Below are 25,441 nucleotides of genomic sequence, written 5' to 3' on the forward strand. Positions count from 1 at the left end.
AAACTACACAGAAGTCCCGAATTTGATACTGCAAGTTATGTGACCACAAGCAAGTTATGTAACCTCTCTAAGCCTCAGTTTCCCGTAAAACAGTGCTAACAATGGTTATCTACTTTAAAGGACTGTCGTGAAATTATAAGAAATCCGTATAAAGCTCTTTAAGCACGTTACCTGGCACATAATAAAGACTCAAATTTTAACTATTATCATCTTTAGAAAAAAACAATACCACATTTTTTTTCCTGTACATGTAGAATAAGTGACCGGGTATTAGGAGAAATGTAAGTAAAATAAGTGTATGCGAGATGATCCTATTTCTTGTAAAACAAGAGATAAAGTCTCTTGCATGTAAAACTGAGGGTAGCAAGAGTAACGCTGAAGGCTAAGAGAAGAAAATTTCAGAGACCAAGATTCAGACAAGAATCAGTTCTAAGTGAAGGTGAGGTCCAATAAAGAGAATAAACAAACAGAATGCTGAATTGTTGTCAAAGGAATTGCTGTGTAAGTAGAACTCAAGGAATGGTGAGTCTCAGGTTTTAGAAAGATCATTAACACAAATGTCGAAGTTATCCTTTTTTTAACTATTATGTGATTACAAGGTTTCTTGATTTTAATAAATCATTTGAAAAAGTTAATCGTGATATATTTATGAATGACCTGGAGACATGTATAGCACTGTACTATAATTTAATTCATTTGTTAAACAATCATATCAAAGTGAAAAATAAAAAGATTAAAAAATAAATGCCAAGTTCAAGGGAGGTTTTTAGTTGTAGGGCTACAAGTTCTGTCCTTCCCTTGTCCCAGTCAATATTTTCATAAATAATTTCATTTATTAGGGGTTGCAAAAGCAAATGCCTTCAATGGCTAAGCAACAAATGTAAATGTGTGAAGCCAAAATGTATGATGCAGCAAGGGGCAGTGGTTGGTAAATCAGATAGTAGTACAAGACTTAACTAAAAGCATTCTAATTCAAAAAAATATTAGCAGAATATGCTAGCCAAATAAAACACATCAGGGAATGGATCTGGCAGTCAGTTCACAATTTCTGACTTCAATACAACCACCTAAGATTGACACCTAGGAAGAATGGCTTAAAAGGAAGATCAAATAAGAATTTAAAGGACTCTAATAGACTGGAACACTAAGCCAAACCCACAATATGAAATTTAACGAAGATAAATATAAAGCCCTGCGATTAAAATCAAAGTCCCAATTTATTATGTAGAATGACAGATAAGATGACAGTAATTCACCTGGAAAATAAATGATAGGGGTAACTGAACAGAACTCAAAAGGAACCAACACTGAAATGCAGCTAATAAAAAACTTAACGCAATATTAGGTTACAGTAGAAGTATTATGTTCAGATCAATAAAGATAATTCCACTCTACTTTGTACAGTTCAGGCTTCATTTGACATACTGATGATATCCCATTTTAGGCAGTATATTTTATTCATAAAATTAATAAAGGAGAACATATCAAAGGAAGGTTAATGAAACCACGTCTGCTATAGGTTGAATGTTCTAATTTACTACACTATGAGAAATATGGGGGCTCAAATTATATTTAGACTACAAGTACTTTGTGGATTAACATAAGCCTATCTTTTTGCTCAAATAAATTTTGTTTATTCACTCCATTAATCATCAAAAACTTGCAATTTTCTTTCGAACCGTAGAGGACGTTTGTTCATTTTGTAGGTATGTTGAAAATATCCCTTTGACATTTAAAAGCTGTCATTTTGACTGTCTTCATTTTCTGAGACACTGGTAGTGTCTCATTATACATAAAAACTCTGTGAACTACCATTTCACTTCATGGCTCTGTGCTTGCATTCAAATCAAATCCTTTTTTTTTTCAATCTGATTGGGTCCTAAAACCAAAAACCAAAACAAACACCCAATAATGCTGCCACCAATCTTGATTTGAAATAAATGGGTTCAACAACATATGTTCTTTAGACGCTCTTGTTAAACTTACAGATGTTCTGCTGTACATTAAATAGTCACAGGAATAATCCCTGGGGAGAGAGTATCCACCCCTAAGAAACACCATCACAGTAGAGAAAATATTAATACTTTCACATTCCCAAAGTAATTTCGTTTGGAGGCTTGTGCAAAGATAATTCATGTGACTGGGATGTTAATATTTCGAGAAGAAAGAATAACTATGATTGAGCATTTCTATCACTTGCAATTTTCTGAAATATCTCAGGTTTGCTCTTTTCTTAATGTAATCTCTGTTTTGGTTTATCGGACAGAATACCTAAATACTCACAGATTAACTCTAAGTTTTAAAAGCCAAATACAGAAATACAACACATAACAAGTACCATTTAGATGGAGATACTGAAAACAGTCTACTAACATAATGAGAAAGTACTAATTTCAAAGAACAGTTACTAGGCTTCCAAAAACCTTGCTAAGGAGTCACTGCAACAAATCCTTTAAAAGGAATCTGCTAGTATATAAAGTGGATCTTATTCAGAAACATCCAAAAAATTACATGATATACAATTCAGGGAGTATATCTCTCAATGGTTCAGTTTTCCTAGTTATCACTTTTATTAATAAACTACAGTCTCGCGTCACTTAACGATGGGGATACATTCTGAGAAATGCGTCATTAGGCGATTTTGGCGTTGTGTGAACATCAGGGTGTACTTACACAGACCTAGATGGTATAGCCTACCACACATTTAGGCTATATAGTACTAATCTTATAGGCTCACCATCGTATACGTGGTCAGTCGTTGACCAAAACATCATTATGCGGCGTGTGACTGTACTAACTGCTGATAACCACTCCTCTATGAACTCCACTCCAAAACCATTCACTAAGAAATTTAAATGACGAAATTTTGATCACACCTAACAACAACTTAACAAGAGCTGGAACAACTACATCCTACATTTGGAAAACAGATACCATATGATGCTTTTATCTCCAGATGATTTTTGAGGTCAAAGAAACGAAACTGCTTGGCAGCACAGTTTTAAATAGAATCACGATATACTTCTAAAAATCTGATGAGATATAAAGCAGCATATCAGAGAACCCAGTAACAAGACATTCAACAAAGTATCATGGTAGCCCAAGATTCTCCTCAGAATTGGGTCTGGGAACTTGGACTAGCAAAAAAACTTCAAAATAGATATCTTTTCTCTGATGAGTGTGCCAGGCTCGCTAGAGATGGGAATAATACTAACAGCAAAGTGAGTGTGGATTAGGAAAAAGAGAAATATCCTTTTGCATGGGAGACTGGGGAAGGATATAGGGAAAGCAGGATGAGCACCTAGCCTACAACAATGATTAGGACAAGCTTCATCCTTGTCTCACCCCTTCCAACAAAATACATACCAAAATTAACAAAGCGTTTTTCTTTTGTTAAAAAAAAAAGCTATAAATGTACCAGAAAACATGAGTGTGTTTGCAAATCTTGGAGGACAAAATATCTATAAGTTATTAAAGAAAATAACGCCAATTTGATTACATAAAAACGTACAACTTTCATACTTTTTAAAAAAACAGAACCAAATTTTAAAAAATGACAATTTGGCAAAAAAAAAATCTCTGCCCCACTTGACAAAGGCTAACTTGTTTTTGTTTAAAATACAAATTGTGGGCCGGCCTCGTGGCTTAGCGGTTAAGTGCGCGCGCTCCGCTAGTGGTGGCCTGGGTTTGGATCCCGGGCGCGCACCAACACACCGCTTCTCCGGCCATGCTGAGGCCACACCCCACATACAGCAACTAGAAGGATGTGCAATTATGACATAAACTGTCTTCTGGGGCTTTGGGGAGCAAAAAAAAAAAAAGGAGGAGGATTGGCAATAGACGTTAGCTCAGAGCCAGTCTTCCTCAGCAAAAAGAGGAGGATTAGCATGGATGTTAGCTCAGGACTGATCTTCCTCACAAAAAAAATAAATAAATAAAATAAAATACAAATTGTTCCTGAAAGTCAATAAGACTACTGTTCCAATAGAAAAAATGGAAAGGGGCATGAATAGATGGTCACACAAATAGGTAACAAAAATGTAGAAAGATGCTCAATCTCATTCATAATTAAACAAATGTAAAAATAACAATGAGCTACCTTTTTTCACCTATCAAATTGGAAAAGAAAATTCAATCTGAAAGAACTAAGTATTGGAACAGCGTCACTGTCCAATATGCAAGGTAACACACTTCTTGTGAAAGCCCAAACTCTTGCAACCTTTTGGGAAGTCAATGGGTTAAACAAAACCCAGTAAGAACAGCAAGAGCCTGTGGCATTTCAGCAAAGGCCTGCTCCCTTACCCTGCCATCCTACCTCCGTATTTGGGAAACTCTACCCAGCACTCTACTCCAGAGAGGTGCGGCCAAGAAGACGGGCAGCTCCTCCTCCCCTCAGCTCCCACTCTGGGGCCATGGTTTCACCCCAGAAGGGACAGGCTGTCAGTGGCATCTCTCATCCCTCCAGTTCCAAGCTGCAAAAGATCCATTCCAGCTGGGCACAGCCAAGAGGACTGTCTCCCTTCCTCCACTCAGTCCTCACTAGTAAGTCAGAAGTTCTACTCCAGACATAGCAGGCTGGGGCAACGAAAGCCTCATTCTCAAACTTGCTCGTAGGACAGAGCTCCCATGCTGGGAGAGGCGAGCTGTGAAGACCAGTGGCTGCCACTGCTTCTCCTCCGGTGTCCCCTCATAAAGTGGGGGTGTTACTCTGGGAAAAGAGAGTCCTCATCCACAGTTCTAATGCAGTAAAACAGGGGTTCTGTCCAGGGGGAAAGGCAAGCTATGTACTCTGCTATGTGACTGACTTTATTTGCAACACAGTAGGGAGAACTCCATGCCTATGGGCATTGACTAAAAACAATGGAGATCTTTGTGGAGAGCAATTAAGAGGGGGCTAGTAGGTCCATGACACAAGCAAAAAGACAAGACACCAAAAGTTTAACAGAGAGAACCAAGGAAAGGGCTGGCCAAAAAGAGCCTACTTGCGATTGCAGTTATCTCTGGAGGTAAATAAGGACACGCACAGGTGCTAGGCTGAGCAGGATGTGGGACAGTCTTGAAAGCACACAAGCTGCACACAGATACATAAATGCACAGCAGAAGCATCACTGGCACAAGGGGCTGACAAGCAACCTCTGACCAAACACTGACTGAACAATAAGCTACTCTGACCCAAGAGCAACTCCCAGGAAGCAAAATCACACTCACACCTGGCAGTCAGAAAGACTGTGAATGCCCAAGATTGTACCCTTTCAGAAGCAATCAGAGGAGAAATTCCAAGCTACTAGTTCCTGGTTCAACATGTGACAAATAAAAATGAACTCCCTAAACTATGACAGTAGCATCCAAGTCACTCACACATGCAATGGTAAAGGATAAAAATACACCCAGCTAAGGAAACTTTAGGCACAAACTTTGACCAAAAGGTGACATTAAAAAGAAGCAAGATCTCAAATCAATAACCTTAACTTACCCCTTAAGAAACTAGGAGGAAAAAAAAAAAGAGCAAAATAAACTCACAGCAAGCTGCTAGAAGAAAATAATAATGACTATAACAGAAATAAATGAATGAGAGAAAAGTAAGAAAAAAAAAAGAAACCGGAAGTTGGTTCACTGAAAAAAAAAAAAATCAACAAAATTGACAAACCTTTAGCTAGACTGACCACGAAAAAGAGAGAGAGAAGACTCAAATGATCAAAGCCAGGAATGAAAGAGGTGACATCACAACTGACCTTACAGAAATAAACAGAAATTTAAGGGCAAGCATGAATAACTTTATGCCAATAGGTAGGATAGTTTAAATGAAATGAACAAATTACCAAAATGGACAAAAGAAGCAATAGAAAATCTAAATACACCTATTACAAGTAAAGAAACTGAATCAGTAATTTAAAAACTTCCCACAACAAGTATCCAGGTATAGTTGGCTTCACCGGAGAAATCTACCAAACTTTCAAAGAATTAACACCAATTCTTCACAAACTCTTAAAAAAAAATAGAAGAGGAAAACACTTCCCAACTCATTCTATGAGGTCAGTATTACCCTGATAACAAAAGCAGACAAAGATATCACAACAGACGGGGGGGGGGGGGGGGGGACACGACGACACTACTAGTCAATATCCCTTACGACTATAAATGCAAAAATCTCTAAAAAATACTATCCTGCAACATATAAAAATAATTATACACCATGACCAAAATGGAATTAATTCCAGAAATGCAAGGTAGGTTTAGCATTGAAAAAATTAAAGTAAAACACCTTATTAATAGAATAAAGGACAAAAACAACATGATCATTTCAACAGATGGAGAAAAAACATTTAACAAAATCCAACAACCTTTCATGATAAAAATGCTCAACAAACTCTGAATAGAAGAGAACTTCCTCAACCTGATAAACGACATCTACAAAAACCGCACAGCTAACATCATATCTAAATATGAAAGACTGAATGTTTTTTCCCCCTAAAATCAGAAACAAGACAAGGATGTCTGCTTTCATCTCTTCTCAACATTGTATTAAAGGTTCTAGCAAGGGCAGTGGCAAGAAAAAGAAATAGAAGGCATCCAAAACATTAAATTTTGATAAAAGGTCAATTCAAGAAGATGAAACTATTATATACATATATGCACCAAACAACAGAGTCCTAAATATATGAAGCCAATATTGATAGAATTGCAGCAAGAAATAGACAATCCTACAACAATAGTTGGAGACTTTAACACACCACTTTCAATAAGGGACAGGACATCTAGATAGAAGAGCAATAAAGAAATAGAGGACTTGAACAACATTATAAACCAACTGGACCTATCAGATATATAGAATATTCCACCCCAAAACAGTAGAATACACATTCTTCTCACCTGCACATGGGATATTATCCAGGACAGGCCACAAAACAAATCTCAATAAATTTAAAAAGAAAGAAATCACACAAAGTATCTTCTCCAACTAAAATGGGATGAAACTAGAAATCAATAACAGAAGGAAAACCAAATAATTCACAAATGTGTGGAAACTAAACAACAGACTCTAAACAACCAACAGGTCAAAGAGGAAATTAAACAACACACTCAAACAAGAAAAATCAGAAAACACTTAAGAGATAAATGAAAACAATACAACATACCAAAACTTATGGAAGGCAGCACTCAGAGGGAAATTTACAGCTGTAAATGCCCACACTAAGAAAAAAGATCTCAAGTAAAGAACCTAATTTTACACCCTGAAGAGCTAGGAAAAGAAGAGAAAACTAAACCTAAACAGAACTAACTAAACTAAACCTAGCAGAAAGAAGGAAACAGTAAAGATTAGAGCAGAGATAAATAAAATAGAGAACAGAAAAAAGAATAGATTCAACAAAAGCAAAAGTTAGTTCTTTGAAAAGATCAACAAAAAACTTTTAGCTAGAATGACAAAGAAAAAAGAGAGAAGGCATAAATAACTAAAACCAGAAATGAAAGTGAGGATGTTACTACTGACTTTACATAAATAAAAAGGACTATAACAGAGTACTATGAACAACTGTGTGCTAACACATTAGATAACCTACAAGAAATTGATAAATTCCAAGAAACACACCAATTACTAAACTGACTCAAGATGAAATACAAAAATCTCAACAAACCTATATAACAAGTAGAGACTGAATCAGTAATCAAAAACTTCCCAAAAATGTAAAGTCCAGGACAAGATAGTTTCAATGGTAAATTCTAACAAATATTTAAAGAGGAATTAACAACAATCCTTCTCAACCTCTTCCAAAAAATAGAAAAGTATATAAGTAAGGTCTTTAGATTAATGCCTGGTTATAGTAAGCAACACATAAGGTTTTGGCTATAATTATTATTACTACTACTATTATTATACAGCAAATGGCTATTTATTCTCTTCTAAAAGTTCTCCCAAGTAGATACTGCACAATCTCCACTTGTTCAACAATCATTACCAAGATGTTTTTAAATGTTATATTTCTAACACACTGCTTCTGGAGAAATCTACATTCTATGCTAAATAGTATAGCATACTATACAGACTCTGGAGACAGACTGCCTAGAGATGACTCCTAACTTTGCCACTCAGTAGCTGTACCACTTTTGGGTAATTTACTTAACTGCTATTACCTCAGTTTCTTCTTCTATAAAATGGGGATAACAACAGCACCCATTCTTCACTGGGTTGCTGTGAGGCTTAAGTGAGTTATAAAGTACATGTGGAGAGCTTAGAGCAATGTTTGTCACATAGCAAGTGCAGTATATATTTGCTATTGTTAAGCAATAATTTGTAAAATAGTAAGTTAATGTTTATTAAGTGTTAATTATATGCCAGGAGTTATAATAAGCACTTAATAAATATTGTTACATTTTTTTCCTTACAGAATCCCTATTGTACAGATGAGAGGGGGAAAAGGCTTACAAAGGTAAATATCTTGCCCAGTCATACTGTTATCAAATAGCAAAACTGGCATGCAAACCCAAATATTTCTAGCTACAAAGCCAGTACTCTTTACTTTTCAGAATGGATTCATCCCTACTCTTTCCTCTCCAAGGCTAGTGGCAAACAGGCATATTCAAGCACAGCATTCCCTCTGATCCCAGAAGCAGTAGTACAGTCTTCCCCTTCTGCACACAGCCCTCCACACAGTTACTATCAATAGAACAAAGTTGGTATGAGGAATGAAATCAATGTGCTATTCTTGCTATTAAAACTGTCTCATACAAGTAGCAGGAGAGTTTTATTTAAGGAAGGTTATCTCTTTATTATTTATGTAATCAATCTATGATGAATCACAAGTAAAATATTTTTACATGTAAGGTTACTTACAGAAATTTTTCTTAAAGAAAACTATTAAATGATTTAAATAAAATTGAAGACTCCTGTAAAGACACAATGTGGTTTACATACTACATCCTTCAGAGTCCTAGGGTTCTACAGAGGTGAGCTGCAACTCCGAGATGGCCAAGCCATCTGGTCCCACACCCCAGTTTCAATCAGAGTAACTTTGCTTTTTCTCTCTTCTATCTGTAAATAGGGGTTCTTCATAAAATGTCATTTGGGAGGATGGGGTTTCTACTGCCAAATATGATATTAAAAAAACACTATTATAGAGGATACTTGGAATTCAAACAAGTATTTTAAGCCCAGACTTGCAAAACACTCAAAAATCCCATTATTCTCTGATAAAGGGAAAAGAGTGCTACTTACTCTGAACTAAATCTGTTACTAAAACTTATTGGGCAACCTACAGTATACTAATTGACTACATGATGCTCCAGTTACCATAGCAAATACTAATAACTCCAACCAGAACACTGTGGCTAAGACTAATTAGGTCACATCTCTAGTCTCTGTCCTGACTTAATTCCTCCTTCTTCCTGTTACTCTGGTTACTCCTTTCCCCAGTTATCGGCTAAAAACTGATTATTTATAATCCTTAAAGAAAACAGTATTTAAAATGCCAGGGTGGAGGCACAATGAAGAGAAGGTCACCAAAACAGACCTAACCAATCAGTCAGACTGTGGTCAGTGGAAATATTTGCTAAATATTACAATAATCTTACTTTAACTTCACCCAGAGCTGAAAGGTGCTTATGGATAAAAATTATAATGAGGCCTTGGGTAGCTCAGCTACAATTCTAAAATTAAAAATAACAACGGGGGAGTAGTTAAGAGTATTACAACAGTAGTACAACAATATTCCATAGAGTAGTACAACTCCTCCATGGAATATTATACAACCAATAACTGCAAATATTATGAGGCAACAAGAGAATGTTTTTATGAGATCTGGAATATTTAATAAGATTATAAATAATTATTCATACAACTACATAATACAGGTACATATGGAATAAGACGTGTAGAATTGAAGTCAAAATCGCGATAGTGAGTACAATATTTTTCTTTAAAATTTTCCTAAAAGGGAGTAGTAAAGGCTCAGAGAGAAGAGACACAAGAAAGAGAATGAAGAAGACTCAAGACAGATGACAATACATACAAAGATTTAGAAAAGATCAAAGTAACAGAATAAGATGGATAGAAACCCAACAAAAGAGGGGTAGAAAAACCCAGAGAAAGAGGTTGATAGAGATGCATAGAGGAAGTAACCAACACAGAGAGAGAGACAGACACCCAACACCATAGTTAAAGAGGGAAAAGAAATCTGAGAGGGTGACATAGACCAAGAGAGAGGGACAGAAACTCAGGGACAGAAAGATAAGAGACCTAGAGCCCAGAGCAAAAGGGTCAGAAACTCAGAAATTGAACAGAGACTGCAGAGAAAGGAAAGAAAAGACTTACAAGAAGAGAGCGATAAAAAAATGACAGAGGGAAAGAGAGTCAGAGATGATAATAATGATGATGAGAGGATTACAAAAATTCCCACATACATTTGAACTCATCCATCTTGGAACCTAATCAAGTCTTTCATCCCTATAATCCTGAAACACTGAATTATTCTTCTCTTTCTCATCCTCACAATGCCCTCGACTCATCCCTCTAACTGCCTCCTTACACCTCTTTTAGGCTCACATTCTTATCACTGACCTCCTGCCTAGAGCTTTCCCCTGAGCAATCTGAAACCCTGAAAAGAAACTCTTCATGGAGTTTTGAACTCCAGTCTCTTTGTAGAGGGTCCTTTTTACTGCCTTGCCCTAGAGAAAAACCTGGATCCCACCCAAAGGCACTGGTTTCCTTGCAGCTGTCTCAACTGAAGACTGATCTCACTGTTCAACATATTTCAGGACCAGAAGGTAATATTGGCAAACTGCTGGCTCTTGAGTGTCCTGGCCTCAAACATCCCCTCTCCCTCCTTCTTGAACTCCTAAGAGTTCCACTACATGGTTACACACCCTATCTACCCAACCTTATCAATGTCATCTCTCCACTTAGCACCCTCCCCATCATCACATATGAAGTCACACACATATCTGTCTACTGGGCATCTCCATTTGCATGTCCCACAGGCATCTCAAACTATTAATTTATTACTTTCTCCCCCAAAACTCTGCTAATATATACATAAAGACAATACATAAAGCTTCCATTAGAAAAATGCCTACCTAATACAGGACTGACACATTCAGAGAGAAATCATCTTCAAGGATTTGTAAGAATTTCATAAGGCATTTAGATCCCTTTCTAAACAGCAGTTCTGAGTTCACTCTCAGTAACTTGCTCTCAGAGAGTTAGAACTGATAATAACAAACCTGAGCTCTTAACCCTAGAGCAGAATCCATCTTCTCATATGGGACAGATAAGTTTACTACCTGGTCTCTTGAGTGATATGTTAGTCCTGCCAGAACAATTCAGAAGAACGGAAGTGCAGATCATGACTAGGACAAGGAGAAATTAGCTTTTCATTGGCTGGAAGATTGTGGGAGGTCCTGAAACTGTATATTTCTGCATATCTTCAGAAAATTTCCTTTTTTTTTTGACAAGGAAGGATCATTATTTTCAGCAATATATCACAATTTTTTCTTTCTTTGTAACGGAGCTATCCAAAACTTAGAGGTGTCTTTTTTTCCTATTTTGGAAAATTTACAATGCTCAAGAGAAAGTTCTGAGATAAATAAAATATTAGAAAGTGTATTTCTTTTTTATAATAGAAAGAGGTTCACTGTCCTTCTGGTTAATCTCCCTTAATGACTTCTCAATTGCTCTTTATTTGTAAGACCATTTAAGACAAATAAGCAGCTCTGAATAGCAGCAGGGAGGAAATTACCCTCTGGGATACACAGACAACAGTCAGTCCACTGCCACCACCAAAGAAGGACTAAGTGAGGGTGAGGGAAGATTGTGATGGGGGCTTCCACCAAATCAAAACCAAACAGGTAAGCCTTTAGGTGCCACCACAAATAGAACCTTACATTCAAAAGGTTTGATATTCTTCCCTTTCTGCTCTTTACCTTCATAAGAGTTAAACGAGTTAATATTTTAAAGCACTGAAACAGTGCCTGGTATACAGGGAATGTTATATGAGTTAAAATAAAGTGCCCAAGCAAAAGGTTTAGGAGCTTTGTAAGCAGACCTTTGCAAATCAATCTACATGCAATCCAGTGGTTCATGGAACAAATAATTCTGACCTTTACTTTCCTCCCTAGAGTATTATACTATCTAGCATCTAATAACAAAAAGCCATAAGGATGCAAAATTCCATTATAAGAGTGCTGTAAATGTAACAGATACTCCATAATTTTATTTGGGAAGGGACAGGAAAAAGTAAAGACATGCCAAAATAGGTAAGATTAAAAACAATAACAGTTTGTTAGGTTTTAAAAAAAGTAGCATAAAAAAAAGTAGCATGAACGAAGTAACTGGCTTTAGAAACAAAAGAGCTCACACACTTATGACGGTTTACAGGACCCAATACAAGCAGAGGCATCATTTAAACTTTAAAAAAAAAAAAAGGCACCTGAGAAGTGTCACTAAAGGGCCAATTTGCTAATTATGGTTGTTAAAACATTAGCTATGACACACACACACATATATGCAACAATTAGATATCTATAGGCATGTATAGCACAATCCTGGCTTAAAACATAGCTATTAAGCCACATTACAGGCTCTGTCATGAAAAAAAAGAATTTCTAAGGAAATAATCTAAATAAAACTTAATGGAAAATGATTAAACTAGTACACTGGGAAACAGTTACGCGAAGTAAAAAGAACACTGGGCTAGAAATCAAGAGACATTACGGATCTAAGGACTTTAGATATTATATGCATAAAATCTGAGGCCCAAAACATCATGTGAACTTATCCAAAGTCATATTTATTTAGCCAAAAGATTAAGTGGTTTGTTACTTGTCCAGTCCCTTCACCCCAAGCCAGTGAAGGAAAAATATAAGGAAAGATTGAACCTGGGAAGAAGGAACAGGGAACAGGCAGAAAGAAAAAGACCAAGGTAAAACAGAAGAAACAGATTTTTCTCTGCTTCCAACTCCAGTGAGTATAATGACATTAGTTATTGCATCTTCCGAAAAGAAAGACAGACCAAGGGGGAAGGAGGAATTCACAACAAAATCTTCTTTAATTATCCTTTGCTTTCACAGAATTCAATGTGGTCATAAATAGTAACCACTTAACATAACCAGCTCTATAACATTATATCTTTTCCAACTTTTTCCCTAGCCAAGGATAGGTTAAACTTGCTTCCCAATGTTTAAGTCTCATTCTGGTCCTACCAAAGTCCTCCTGCTTCCCCTTCCTCTCTAATACTTCCACGTAACAAAATGACATCCTTTCCCTCCCTCCAATAAACAAGTGAACTATCATGGGGCTCCAGAAGCACATAAGGAATATAGAAAGGTTTAAAAATGTATATAAATTTGCTTTAGAACTGAAGAGAGATGTTTAAAAAGAGAAGAAAATTCTAAAAAGTTCATTCCCTTCATCTTTTCCTTAACATTTTCCTGATATAACTAATGACATTCAATGATTCTTCTTGAGCTCAGACACTAGGGCCTGTGTTTTGGAATTCTTCCATTCAGTTAGCAAAACTGTTTCACTGCGAGTTGGGGGGAGAAAAACGGAGACTACTTCTAGAGGAATAACAAGTCAATCGAATATTCAGTACACACTTTCTACAAGACCTACCTTCTCACCACTTGAGTAGAAGAAATACCGCAACCGGACTATGTTACAGTGATCTAGCTTTCTCATGATTTGGAGCTCTCGGTTCTGAAAAGGAAACACATGAAAATATTTTTTTAAAGGATAACTGCTATTCATCATTATTGACTAAGATGCTTCTGAAATAACATTAAACACTACAAACAGCAGGGTCTAGATATGTCACTGAAAAGTATGGTCTATAGACCAGTGCTGACTTGCAAACTATTTCTTACGAACTATTTATTACTGCTCTGCAATAAAATAAATACAGAAGTTGAGAATAGGTGTTTACAATCTCTTCTAGCAATCTGACAGAAAAATTTTATATCTATGAGTCTTATAATAAAAAGGGGGGCCTATATTTTGTACTTTCACTTTTCTAGTAATTCATTTGTATTGTATTTTACAAAAATATCAGTATTTAATGAATCAGAAATTTTAAAACTAGTACTTCACCACAAATAGCTTGAGAAGCACTGGTCTATTGTATGTAAGATATCTGAAATGAGCTACTACTACTGTAATTTTTTGCAACTATAATAAAAATCAAATTTCTCACCACACAAATGAATTTGGGTGCAAAGAAAACCCTTACAAGCCCTATTGCTTTCCAAGATACAGTGGAAAATTTGAAAGTTAGCCCCATTAGTAGGGCTCAGTTGCTAAGTTTTAGAGAGTTAAAATATGGCATACTAGAAATTATACAGGCCTGATAAATTAATGCACCACACAAATAATTTTCCCTTCGGAGAGTTTCAAAGTTACGCTCATTCTTCATGGAAAGAAAACATTAAATAATATAATGACTTCCTAACACCTTAAGTTTTGCAGTAATAATCAGGAGTATATATTAACAAAGAAGATAAATTCCAACACTATATTTGGCTGTCAGAAATCCAGTTAATAAAAGGCCAAATTACATAACACAAAGAAAGAATACCAAAATACCAGCTACATGGATCGAAAATCTAAAATTTCAGTTAAAATAATGACTTAGAAGAGCTAGACAACATAAAGTATATACCTGGGAATCTGGAAGGGAAATGCTGTTAAGGTTAGAAAAAAAGGCCAAAAAAAGAGGAGGAGGATGCATAGGGGATGAGGAGCCTAATACGCAGAACTGTCCTAGAGCAGAGTAGGCTCTGGTTCTTAGAAGATGGTAGCAGGAATAAGCGAATGTTCCTCTTCCTCTAGAAACTTCCAATAGGCTCTATGATTGTTTTAGCATGTCCTCTCAGGGAAACAGGAAACTCAAGAGGACTCTTTCTCTGTCCTTTTAAACTGACCATGAGAGTTAGGCTTATGTATACAGTGATATTTAAAATTCTTTTGTGAGACACCAAGCTTTCACTCTATTACTTGCTATAAAATGTTCATAGCTGAAGCAATAAATAGAAACTCAGATAGAACAGTATAATTGTTTTAACAAAGGTCATAACTGATGTTGGACTCTAAGTTTTGACTGTTGCAGAGGACATAGAAAACGTTACCAATTTCAAAACTGTGCCCATTTTTCATTCCAAATTGAAGCTATTTCTGGCAGTATGCCTATATTTTGCCAATTCACATCTAGGTAGCTAGTTTTGTGGGAGAACTACTAGCAAGCTAGGACTCACTCCCTCTCATGATATACACATATTAAGATTGATTGTTCAACATAGCCAACTATGTTAAAATAAGCTATCTATTTTTCCAGATTCATTAGCCAAGGTAACAGAGAACTATTAAATTCCCAGATAACAGAAATTGTGAAAGATTATGCATACTATCTTTTATCAGAAAAGATGCATAAGTGAAGCAAGTACATGGACTTAAATATTCATCTACTCTTACTCTTCTGTTCATATTCTATTCTTTAACAAAGGAGGCTTAAATTTTCTCATTTTAAAATTCCATAAAAGACCCAAAATACAAATTTCATACAGCAATATTTATAAGTATTAATCAAATCAGTATTAGGCAAACAAAGTTCATGCCTAAGATGCATTTAAATATACAACTAATAGACAACATATATTACTAATGCATGTAAATGTACAACCCAAGCCTAGCCATTTTTACTGAATCATTCTTTATTAGTTTACTAATGACATACTAATTCTATAGAAAACAGTTATTCTACAAATATAGTGTACCTAATTCTGTGCCAGGCATTATTCAGTGTTAAGGACATGGCAGCGAATAAATCTAACAAAGTTCCTATCCTCGTGAAACTTACAGTCTACAGAGGACAGGGAGGAATAAACAATGTATCTCCATGTAGAGTAAGAGGATAGAACATGATAGAGAGAAGGGGCTATATTTTAGATAGAGAAGCCAGAGCAGACCTCATAAAGAAGGTAAGATCTGAACACAAACTCGAATGATACGAAGATGAGAACCATGTGAAGATATGGGATAGAGCAGTTATAGGAAGCTCCAAATGTAGATGCCTAGAGGTGAGCTTGGCATATTCAAAAAATAGCTAGAAGGATAAAGTGATTGCAGCATGCTGAATAAAAGAAGAGAGGTGGGAGATAAGTTCAAAGAGGTAGGCAGGGGATATGTTAAGTTCAAAGAGGTAGGCAGGGGATATGTTAATCATGAAAAGAAACTGAATTTCACACTAAAGGTAAAGGAAAGCCAACGAGGTTCTGACCAGGAAAATGACATGATATGACTTTCCTTTTTAAAAGATCATTCTAAAAATTGAAGAGAATAAATTTGAGGGAGAAAGCGGGTCAAAAGTTCTGTTTTCCATCTAATAAGTTCGAAATCCTTATTAGACATCCAAGTGAAAATACTGAGGCTTAGGGTAGAAGTTGGGGCTGGAAATATGCATCTGGGGGTCATCTGCATGAAGAGGACTTAAACAAGGGGACCCAATGGTATCACTTAGGGAAGAAGTTTAGACAAAAAAAAAATACTCGTAGGTATGAAAAGGAGTGAATCAAGTGAATGAATCAAGCCAATGAAGTAGGATGAAAAACAGGAGAGAATGTTATCTTAGAAGGCAAGTTGAAAAAAGAGTTTTCAGAAAAAGGGAGTGACCATTTATGCCAAAAGCTGCTGAAAGGCTGATTAAGATGAAAACAGAAAACTGACAATTGGATATGGCAAATGCAGGATGCTGGTGACTCTTACAAGAGTGATTTCAGTAGAACAGTAGTGACAAAAGCCTAACTAGAGTAAATTAAAGTGGGGCTGGGAGACACAGGAGATGGACTAAGAAGACAGAAAGTTCAAAACGAGGGGAGATTTCCAGCTACAGTAGAATGAAGAGATGGACAAATTCACTCCCCCAAAACACCTATAAAAACAACCATTTCAGGGCTCTAGAGATCAACCAAAGGCAACAAGAAATCGAGATGCATTTATTCATGAAATATGGCTAGATATTGGAGTTAAGACAGTGTATGTGTGTGGGGGGGAGTGGCAGTGGTCTTCATGTCAGTGGATGCTACCACCACTCCCCCACCCCCAGCTCAGACAGTTGAGGTAGTTTTACCAGGGGATGGGTGGCCATGAAAACCAGGAATTTTGTTTCCAGAGGAAGCTACCATCATTTAGGACAGAGAGCAAAACCCCTTGTCCAGTGGCACTGGCAGTAAAAGTAGCAATGTGATAGGAAACAAAGTAAGAAAGCCCACAGCTCTGCTACTCTGAGGATGCAGTCCCAGCTGAGGAAAATGACAGAATGGCAGAACACTAAGAAATTTAACAGGGAGACCCTGGAAATGAGAGGGGCATAGAGGGGCTAATAAATAAACCCTCCACACATCCCTGGCTGGCGGAAAGGCTGTGCACACATGCAGAGGAGACTCAAGATGGCCTCGGATAAAGTAAAAGCTGAAGTCATCTTAAAAACTACCTAAATTTTGAAAGTACTCTCCAATCCACGTACAGAATCATCAAAAAATGATGGAAGCTTTATAAACTCAAATTTGTGAGCACAGTCTCTAACCAATAGCTGCCTGACCACTAAGCTTTGCAGACAAAGAGTCAAGCCCTAAGGAATCAGGCTGAAAAATGAAAATTAGAATAAAAAATTTGAAACAGAATTCAGGGGCTTCAAACTGTGGAGGAGAAAGATTCTATATATTAGATGTAGGGAAGTTGTAAAGAAAAATCCCAAAACAATCTTCAGGAGGATTTAAAAAAAAACTTAGAATCCAGAGTTGCTACAATATATTATCTAAAATGTTCAATTGTCCAAAAAAACTTGTGAGACATGCAAACAACAGGAAAAGCTGACCTATACTGAGGTTAAAAAAAAAAAAAAAAAACCAGCAGCCAATAGAAACTGACTGGCTAGACACAGCTGTTGGATTTAGCAGACAAGAATACAAAGCAGCAATTATGTTCAAAGAACCTAAAGATCTGAAACTGTAGAACTTCTAGAAGACAACATAGAGGTAAGCTTCTTGACCTGTGGTCAAGAAGTGGTCTTGGCAATAATTTTTTTAGATCTGACACCAAAAGCAAAGGCAACAAAAGCGAAAATAAACAAGTGAAACTATGTCAAATTAAAAAGCTTCTGCACAGCAAAGGAAACCACCAACAAAATCAAAAGATAACCTATGGAAGAGGAGAAAATATTTGCAAATCATATATCAGATAAGGGGTTAATAGCCAAAATATATAAAGAACTCATACAACTCACTAGCAAAAAACCAAACAATCCGATTACGAATGGGCAAAGGGGGGCCAGCCCTGTGGCATGGCGGTTAACTGCGTGCACTCCACTGCTGGTGGCCCAGGTTCGGATCCTGGGCACACACCAATGCACCACTTGTTGGGCCATGCTGTGGCGGCGTCCCATGTAAAGTAGAGGAAGAAGGGCACAGATGTTAGCCCAGGACCAGTCTTCCTCAGCAAAAAGAGGATTGGCATGGATGTTAGCTCAGGGCTGATCTTCCTCACCAAAAAAAAAAAAAAAAAAAATGGACAAAGGACCTGAACAGACATTTTTCCAAAGAACACATACAAATGGCCAACAGGAACATGAAAAAGTGCTCAACATCACTAATCATCAGGGAAATGCAAATCAAAATCACAATGAGCTATCACCTCACACCTGTTAGAATGGCTATTATCAAAAAGACAAGAAATAACAAGTGTTAGCGAGGATGTGGAGAAAAGGGAACCCTTGTGCACTGTTGGTGGGAACGTAAATTGCTAACACTACCATGAAAAACAGTATGGAGATTCCTTAAAATAGAAAAAATAGAACTACCATAAGATCCAGCAATTACACTTCTGGGTATTTATCCAAAGAAAATGAAAACACTAATTTGAAAAGATATATGCACCCCTACGCTCACTGCAGCACTATTTACAATAGCCAAGACACGAAAACAACCTAAGTGTCCATCAACAGGTGAATGGATAAAGCAAATGTGATATATGTATGTACATGTATACAAAATTGAATATTATTCAGCCATCAGAAAGAAGGACATCCTGCCATTTGCAAGAACATGGATGGAACTTGAGGACATTATGCTAAGTGAAATAAGTCTGACAGAAAGACAAATACTGTATGATATCATTTATATGTGGAATCTAAAAAACCCAAACTCATACAAACAAATTAGAAGGGTGGTTACCAAGCATGGGGGATGGGGAAAAGACGAGATGTTAGTACAAACTTCCAGTTATAAAATGAATAACTTCTGAGGATCTCATATACAGTATGCTGACTATAGTTAGTATAACACTGTATTGTATATTTGAAAGTTGCTAAGAGAGTAGATCTTAAATGTTCTCACCACACACAAAAAAAATGGTAATTACAAGATGTGATATGTTAGCTAACGCTATGATGGTAATCATTTTGCAATATGTAAGTCAAATCAACATGCTGCATACCTTAAACTTACACAATGTTGTATGTTAACTATATCTCAATAAAGCTGAAAAAAATTTTAAATATAGAATAAATAAGTTCAAAGAATTAAGGAAAATCATATTTTAAAAGTTAAAATATGACAATTACACAATAAGAAAATTTCAATAAAGAAATATTAACTCGTAAAACTCAGAAATATTAGAGTTGAAAAGTATAATAACAGAAGTGAAAGATTCACTATGGGCTCAAGGTAAGATTTGAGATGGCATTTAAAAAGAAATCTGTGCGGCCAGCCCGGTGGCATAGTGGTTAAGCGAGCGCACTTATCCCCATTTCCTACTAGATAAAGTCTAAATCACTTCATAACCTAGTCCCTCCTTTTCAACTTAATCTTATCTTCCACTCACAACCAATGTGATCATAACTAGATCTCACTACTCACTTTTTCTGAATATATTATTTCATTCCCAATTCTAAGCCACCGATCACACTTACGATCACTGGAATGTCTCAACCTTCCCTCCCACCTACACACATTCTACCCATCCTTTAAGTTCCTATTTAACTCCCACCTCTTTCACAAGGCCATCCCCAGCTGCTCCAACTCACACAAATCTTACCAGATCTCTAAATTCCTGCAGCACCTACAAATATTTTGGAATTTATTATATACTATCTTGGTTTTATTTTTACAACTACACTTCAATGGTATCATAGAAAAGAATGCTTTTCAAAAGGTAGTTTATAGAAATCAGATATTACATTATAGTCACTGTAGAGAAACACATACATACACACACAACTTGTCCAACTAACTTACTACAACTGCCTTAAGAGCAAAAGCTTAATTTTCTATCTTTCTGTATCACCCACAGAGCTCTCAGAGCAGGTTATTTTGTCTTTCACAGAGTAAATTCCCTGTTTCTGTCATTACTTCTACCTTAAAACTTGCTGTAGACCAGTATTTTCCAAACTATGGGTCCCAGCCAATCAGCATTGAGAAGGGAATAGAGAAGGAGAATAGAATAGAATAGAATCTTAAACAACGTAAGAGTAAGGATTTTTTCATTATTATTTTTCTGTGCACTGGGTTGCAATGTAAAACATATTTCTTATGATAGGATCATAGTTAAAAATTTGAAATCCATTGTCGTAAACAACCTGTCTATAAAGGCAGTTTTTTCCAGTATAGAAAAGATAAAAAATTACATGTAAACTAGATTCTTACTAATCATTCCCATCTAAAAAGACTACTCAAGATAGAATAAATATTTCACCAGTATAAGAAAACCTGAAAGGCACATTTAAAGGAAAAATTATCTTCTTGTTTTAACCAATAACCATTAACATACATCTGCCTCTAAACTAGACATAGAGGCTTTTGTTCATCTTTACATCATTTGACACCTCACACTTAAAAAAAAAGGGGGGGGGACCTTCTGGAAGCTAAAAGCGTGGAGTCCAGGGATTCCCAGAAGGGTACTTCATACACCTTTATGTAAAGTTGGGAAAAGTAAACTTTTAGGTGAAGAACCAGCAAGCTTAATATTGTGGGTATACGGTAGGCAGCATGTGGCTATCATCTTTTCTTCTTCACCAAATGTCCTTCTACCAGGAGATCTTTTCCTCCACTGTAGAAAGCTCCAATTTCATAAAATCTAGTAGAATAGAATTCACTTCAAAAGTTTCGCTTCGAAGACTATTTTCCCAAAATACATCATCTTCAAAAAATGAGGATTATCTAGAGTTCCATCATCCATCCTTAGTAATCACACTGAGGTTAAAAAAATGTTTAATTCATCTCTAAATCTTTGATTCCACAGTAAATTCAGATGCCCCAAAAGACCCTACAGCTAGCTAGAGTATCATCTCAAAATTACTCCACGTGTACAATAAATATTTTGAAGCCCACTACGTGTCAGAGCCAGGGCTCTGAGTATACAAAAATTCATAGTCCTTAAAGGTTTCATATTCTAATGGGTAAGCAAACCCAACAACTGCAACACAATCTGAAAAGTATAGCTCACTCAGAAAGTGCTATAGGTAAATGGGAACAGGAGATAAAAAAAAAATTGCTTAACGGGGCCGGCCCTGTGGCATGGCATAGTGGTTTAAGTTCCACGTGCTCTGCTTCGGCTTCCCAGGTTTGTGGGTTCGGATCCCAGGCACAGACCTGTACTACTTGGGAGCCACGCTGTGGTGGCGATTCACATATAAAGTAAAGGAAGATTGGCACAGATGTTAGCTAGGGGCTAACCTTTCTCAGCGAAAAAAAAAAAAAAAAATTGCTTATTATTTGAAAAATTCTAGAAAGAGGTCAGGTGGAAAGTCTTAAATATACTGCTAAAAAGTCTGAACATTACAAGCCATAAAGAACCACTGACGTGTTCAAAGCAAGAGATTTGTTTTGGCAAGGTCACTGGCTATGAAAAAAAAAAAACGTTACTAAAGGAGGGGAAAGATACATTAAACTAGGACCTGCAGTGAGGTAGAAACAGTGAAAATGGAAGGAAGAGAATGGCTCTGAGAGGCAGATCAACAGTTATTTGATAACCTATTGCTGCTATTGGTTTGGCAACTGGAAGGAGGGGAATAAAAACTATCAAGCTTCTGACTCATGTGACTATTAAACATGGCAGTAGAATTTACTGGCCTAGGAAGCTGTTTTGGAAGCAGGATGAATGAGTTCAGTTTGGGACATATTCAGTTTGAAATGACTGAGGGACACTGAAGTGTAAAGTTCCAGAAAGCAATCTGATATGTTCATCTTATCCTCTAGCTAGAGATCTGGATGGTGCTTGAAGCGGAGTAGATAAAATTGCCCGTAAAATAAGCAAAGAAGTGGCCAGTGTCTCCAGCAGAAGCAAAGTCTATAAAGGACACTAAAAAACCTGGCCAGGCAGTTACCTAGACAGGGGTGCCACATAAGCCCCAAGAGACAGGTAAGATATTCAGGAGAGGATCCTGGAGAATACCAACATTTAGGCAGATAGATGAAAAGGAATCATACAAGAGACTGAGAATGAGCAAAGTTGTAAAAGAAGAGCCACAAAAATAATACCCTAGAACAGGTTAAACCTTGCAGGCCATAGTTTCTATTGCAACTACTCAATTCTGCAAGTATAGTGGAAAAGCAGTCAACAACAACATGTAAAGGAAAGAGTGTGGCTGTGTTCCAATAAAACTTTATTTACAAAAACAGGTGACAGGCCCACAATTTGCCATCTGCTACTCTAGAAGCCAAGGAAAGAAAGTTTCTTATATTCAATCTCTTTTGCACTTAGTACATATACATATACATCACATACAGAATGGACTTTCTAATATTAATCTATTTACTAATGTTCTGAGAACTTATGCTAACATTTTTCTTTCATATTACTATAATTAGACAGTATGTAAATAAAAAATCTAAATTGTAAATTATAGTTATAAAATACATACTGCTCAGGTAGGCTTAAAATTTTCTACCCAGAAACCCCAATTTTATAGAAAGAATAAACAAGATTCAGGCATGTTAATTTTCCCAATCAGCCACACAAACAACTTGCCCAGCATTGAAAGGGGAAGGGAAGGGAAACAACAGAAAGGATGCCTGAGAGCCTAAAGGACTTCTATTTCCTGTCAGCTTCTATTGAAGTAAATATAAACCAGGTTTTTAAATGCTTCATTTTCAGAGGCCCCGGCATGAAAGTCAAGTTTAACTTACACACAACACTCCTTTAACCCTGAATCTTTGAAAATCAATATATTAACAGCATATTACTATTAGCATAACAATGATGGTACCAACAACTAGAGATTATTGAGAATCAAGAGCCAAGCACAGAGCTAAAAGCTTTATCTTTGTGACTTCATTTAATCCTCTCCACAAAGCAATCAAATCGACAACATTATTATCCCCATTTACAGAGGGGTGAAGGCATAGAGGGATTAAGGAATTTGCTATGGAAGAGAAGAGGCAATATTTAAACCAGGTGTGTCAGATTCCTAAGCCCATGCTCTAACTACCGCAATGAAATGTTAACTCAATGCCATCAACTTTCATTTATTACTATATGCTTGGGGAACACAATGGCAATAAAACAGAATCTCAATACTGAAAGCACTTATAATTCAAAATAAGACAAGTGGGGCCGGCTCCGTGGCGTAGCGGTTAAGTGTGCGTGCTCTGCTGCTAGTGGCCCGGGGTTCGGATCCAGGGCGTGCACCGATGCACCACTTGTCAGGCCATGCTGTGTCCCACATAAAGCGGAGGAAGATCAGCATGGATGTTAGCTCAGGGCCAGTCTTCCTCAGCAAAAAAAAAAAAAAAAAGAAGACTGGCATTCATGTTAGCTCAGGGCTGATCTTCCTCACAAAATAAGACAAGTATACAAGTATGCAAATAATGATACTACATGACAGAAAATGTTAAGCGCCAATAAAGGTATTAAAAAAAAAATGATGTGAGAGCTTTGAAAAAGAGAAAGAACACTTTTGCCTGAGATTTAAAAGATTTTTCATGAAAGCGTACACAATTAAGTTGGATCTTAACTAGCAGGATTCAATTCCTTTCTGGGACCATTAGCTTTCTGAATATGTAAACAAAAACTCCTTTTTTTTCTTACTAATAAGAAATTAGAAAGGGGACACATCATCCTGCTATATACCACCAGAATACAACCCAACTAAACTCTCAGGCTACTACTTCATCTCTTCCTTGCTATCAGTGTATTAAAACAGTGATGAGAAAAATAAAACCTCCAATTCCTCTGAATTCAAGGTGACTTTGTTTAAAACAAAACAAACCTTTGTCCTCAGTCAACATGTTAATGAAGGCATCCCTACATGGATAATAGAATAATGTGCTATTTAATATCTCTGAATTCTTTCACTATACTCTTAAGTATGTCAATGAAAGAATATTCTTAAGAGTATATGTCAATGAAAGAACTGAGGAAGATACAACGGTTACCTTAATAAAGCTTTGCAAGATACAGTGATGTGAAAGAACCCACCAATCCAACTGAAAAGTCCCCACGCATAATTCCCTTCTCCCCCCAAAAACCCCCCCAAGTTTTTCCTACTCAATATGGAAGCATCACCAAGAGTCAGGTACTACACGGCAATGATCAGACAAAAATTCTCATCAATAAGCCCTGAAGTTCAGCTTAGTTGTTATTTAGCCCAAATAGTGACTATGAATATAAACCATGCAGGTTCTCTAGGACTTTACATAACCACAACTTTGAGGGGAATCTACAGGAAGATATTCCATCATACAAATCATGAACTCCCATATCTGATACTAAAATACACGATATCTCCTTAATACTTCACATTCCAAGTGTTTGTCTTGTCATCCTATACGGATTGTAAACTCCTTGAATGCACAGATTGCATTGTATCCCTTCTTGTGACCTACACAACAACTAATTTAGTCCTTTGCACATACCATATACAGATTGAGTTGCCTAGCCTTAGTTCACACTTGATCCTGTAACTCAAAAAGTCAATGAAGGTTTTTTAGTGGAAAGGTAAGGTAACGTAATAGAGCTTATTCACATAAATCTGGCTAGATTAACCCAAGCTAGAGATGACCAAATCTAATTTGGAGAGAAGGCCTCTGATATTTGGATACTGCTTCACAGTTTTAACAAGCTATTTTATGTAAGTTCTCTCACATGATTCTGAGAAAAAAACCTTATATAAGTATTAACTATTTCCTCCTACATCTTACCAATAGGAAACAAATTTGGAGAGGTGAAATAAATCGTCCAATTTAATAAAGGGCTCTATTCAATACTTTTTGAGCTTAAGGAAAATGAAAAACTAGTAATGATGGCAAAGAGGCACTGATAAGTACCTTCAGATATTATAATCACCAAGCACATTAAGGAACCAGAAGAGACTAATTGGGGGTTAACAATGAAGTTTATTTCAAATAATTTAAGTAAAACAGAAATCATACCTCAGAACTCAGGAATCGCTGTGTCCCACCACCACGC

General features: G+C 36.5%; 1 protein-coding gene across 2 annotated transcripts in view; it reads right to left on the reverse strand.

Moving 5' to 3' along the window:
* GSK3B (glycogen synthase kinase 3 beta) overlaps positions 1-25,441 on the reverse strand; it is a 202,135-nt gene that overhangs the window by 94,382 nt on the left and 82,312 nt on the right. For both annotated transcript variants that reach the window (XM_058555863.1, XM_058555862.1), the window contains exon 3: positions 13,604-13,687. In XM_058555863.1, the coding sequence (XP_058411846.1) occupies positions 13,604-13,687 (84 nt within the window). The remainder of the gene's footprint in view (positions 1-13,603; positions 13,688-25,441) is intronic.

The sequence above is a fragment of the Diceros bicornis genome, chromosome 15 (assembly GCF_020826845.1).
Source record: "Diceros bicornis minor isolate mBicDic1 chromosome 15, mDicBic1.mat.cur, whole genome shotgun sequence".
NCBI classification, from domain to species: domain Eukaryota; kingdom Metazoa; phylum Chordata; class Mammalia; order Perissodactyla; family Rhinocerotidae; genus Diceros; species Diceros bicornis.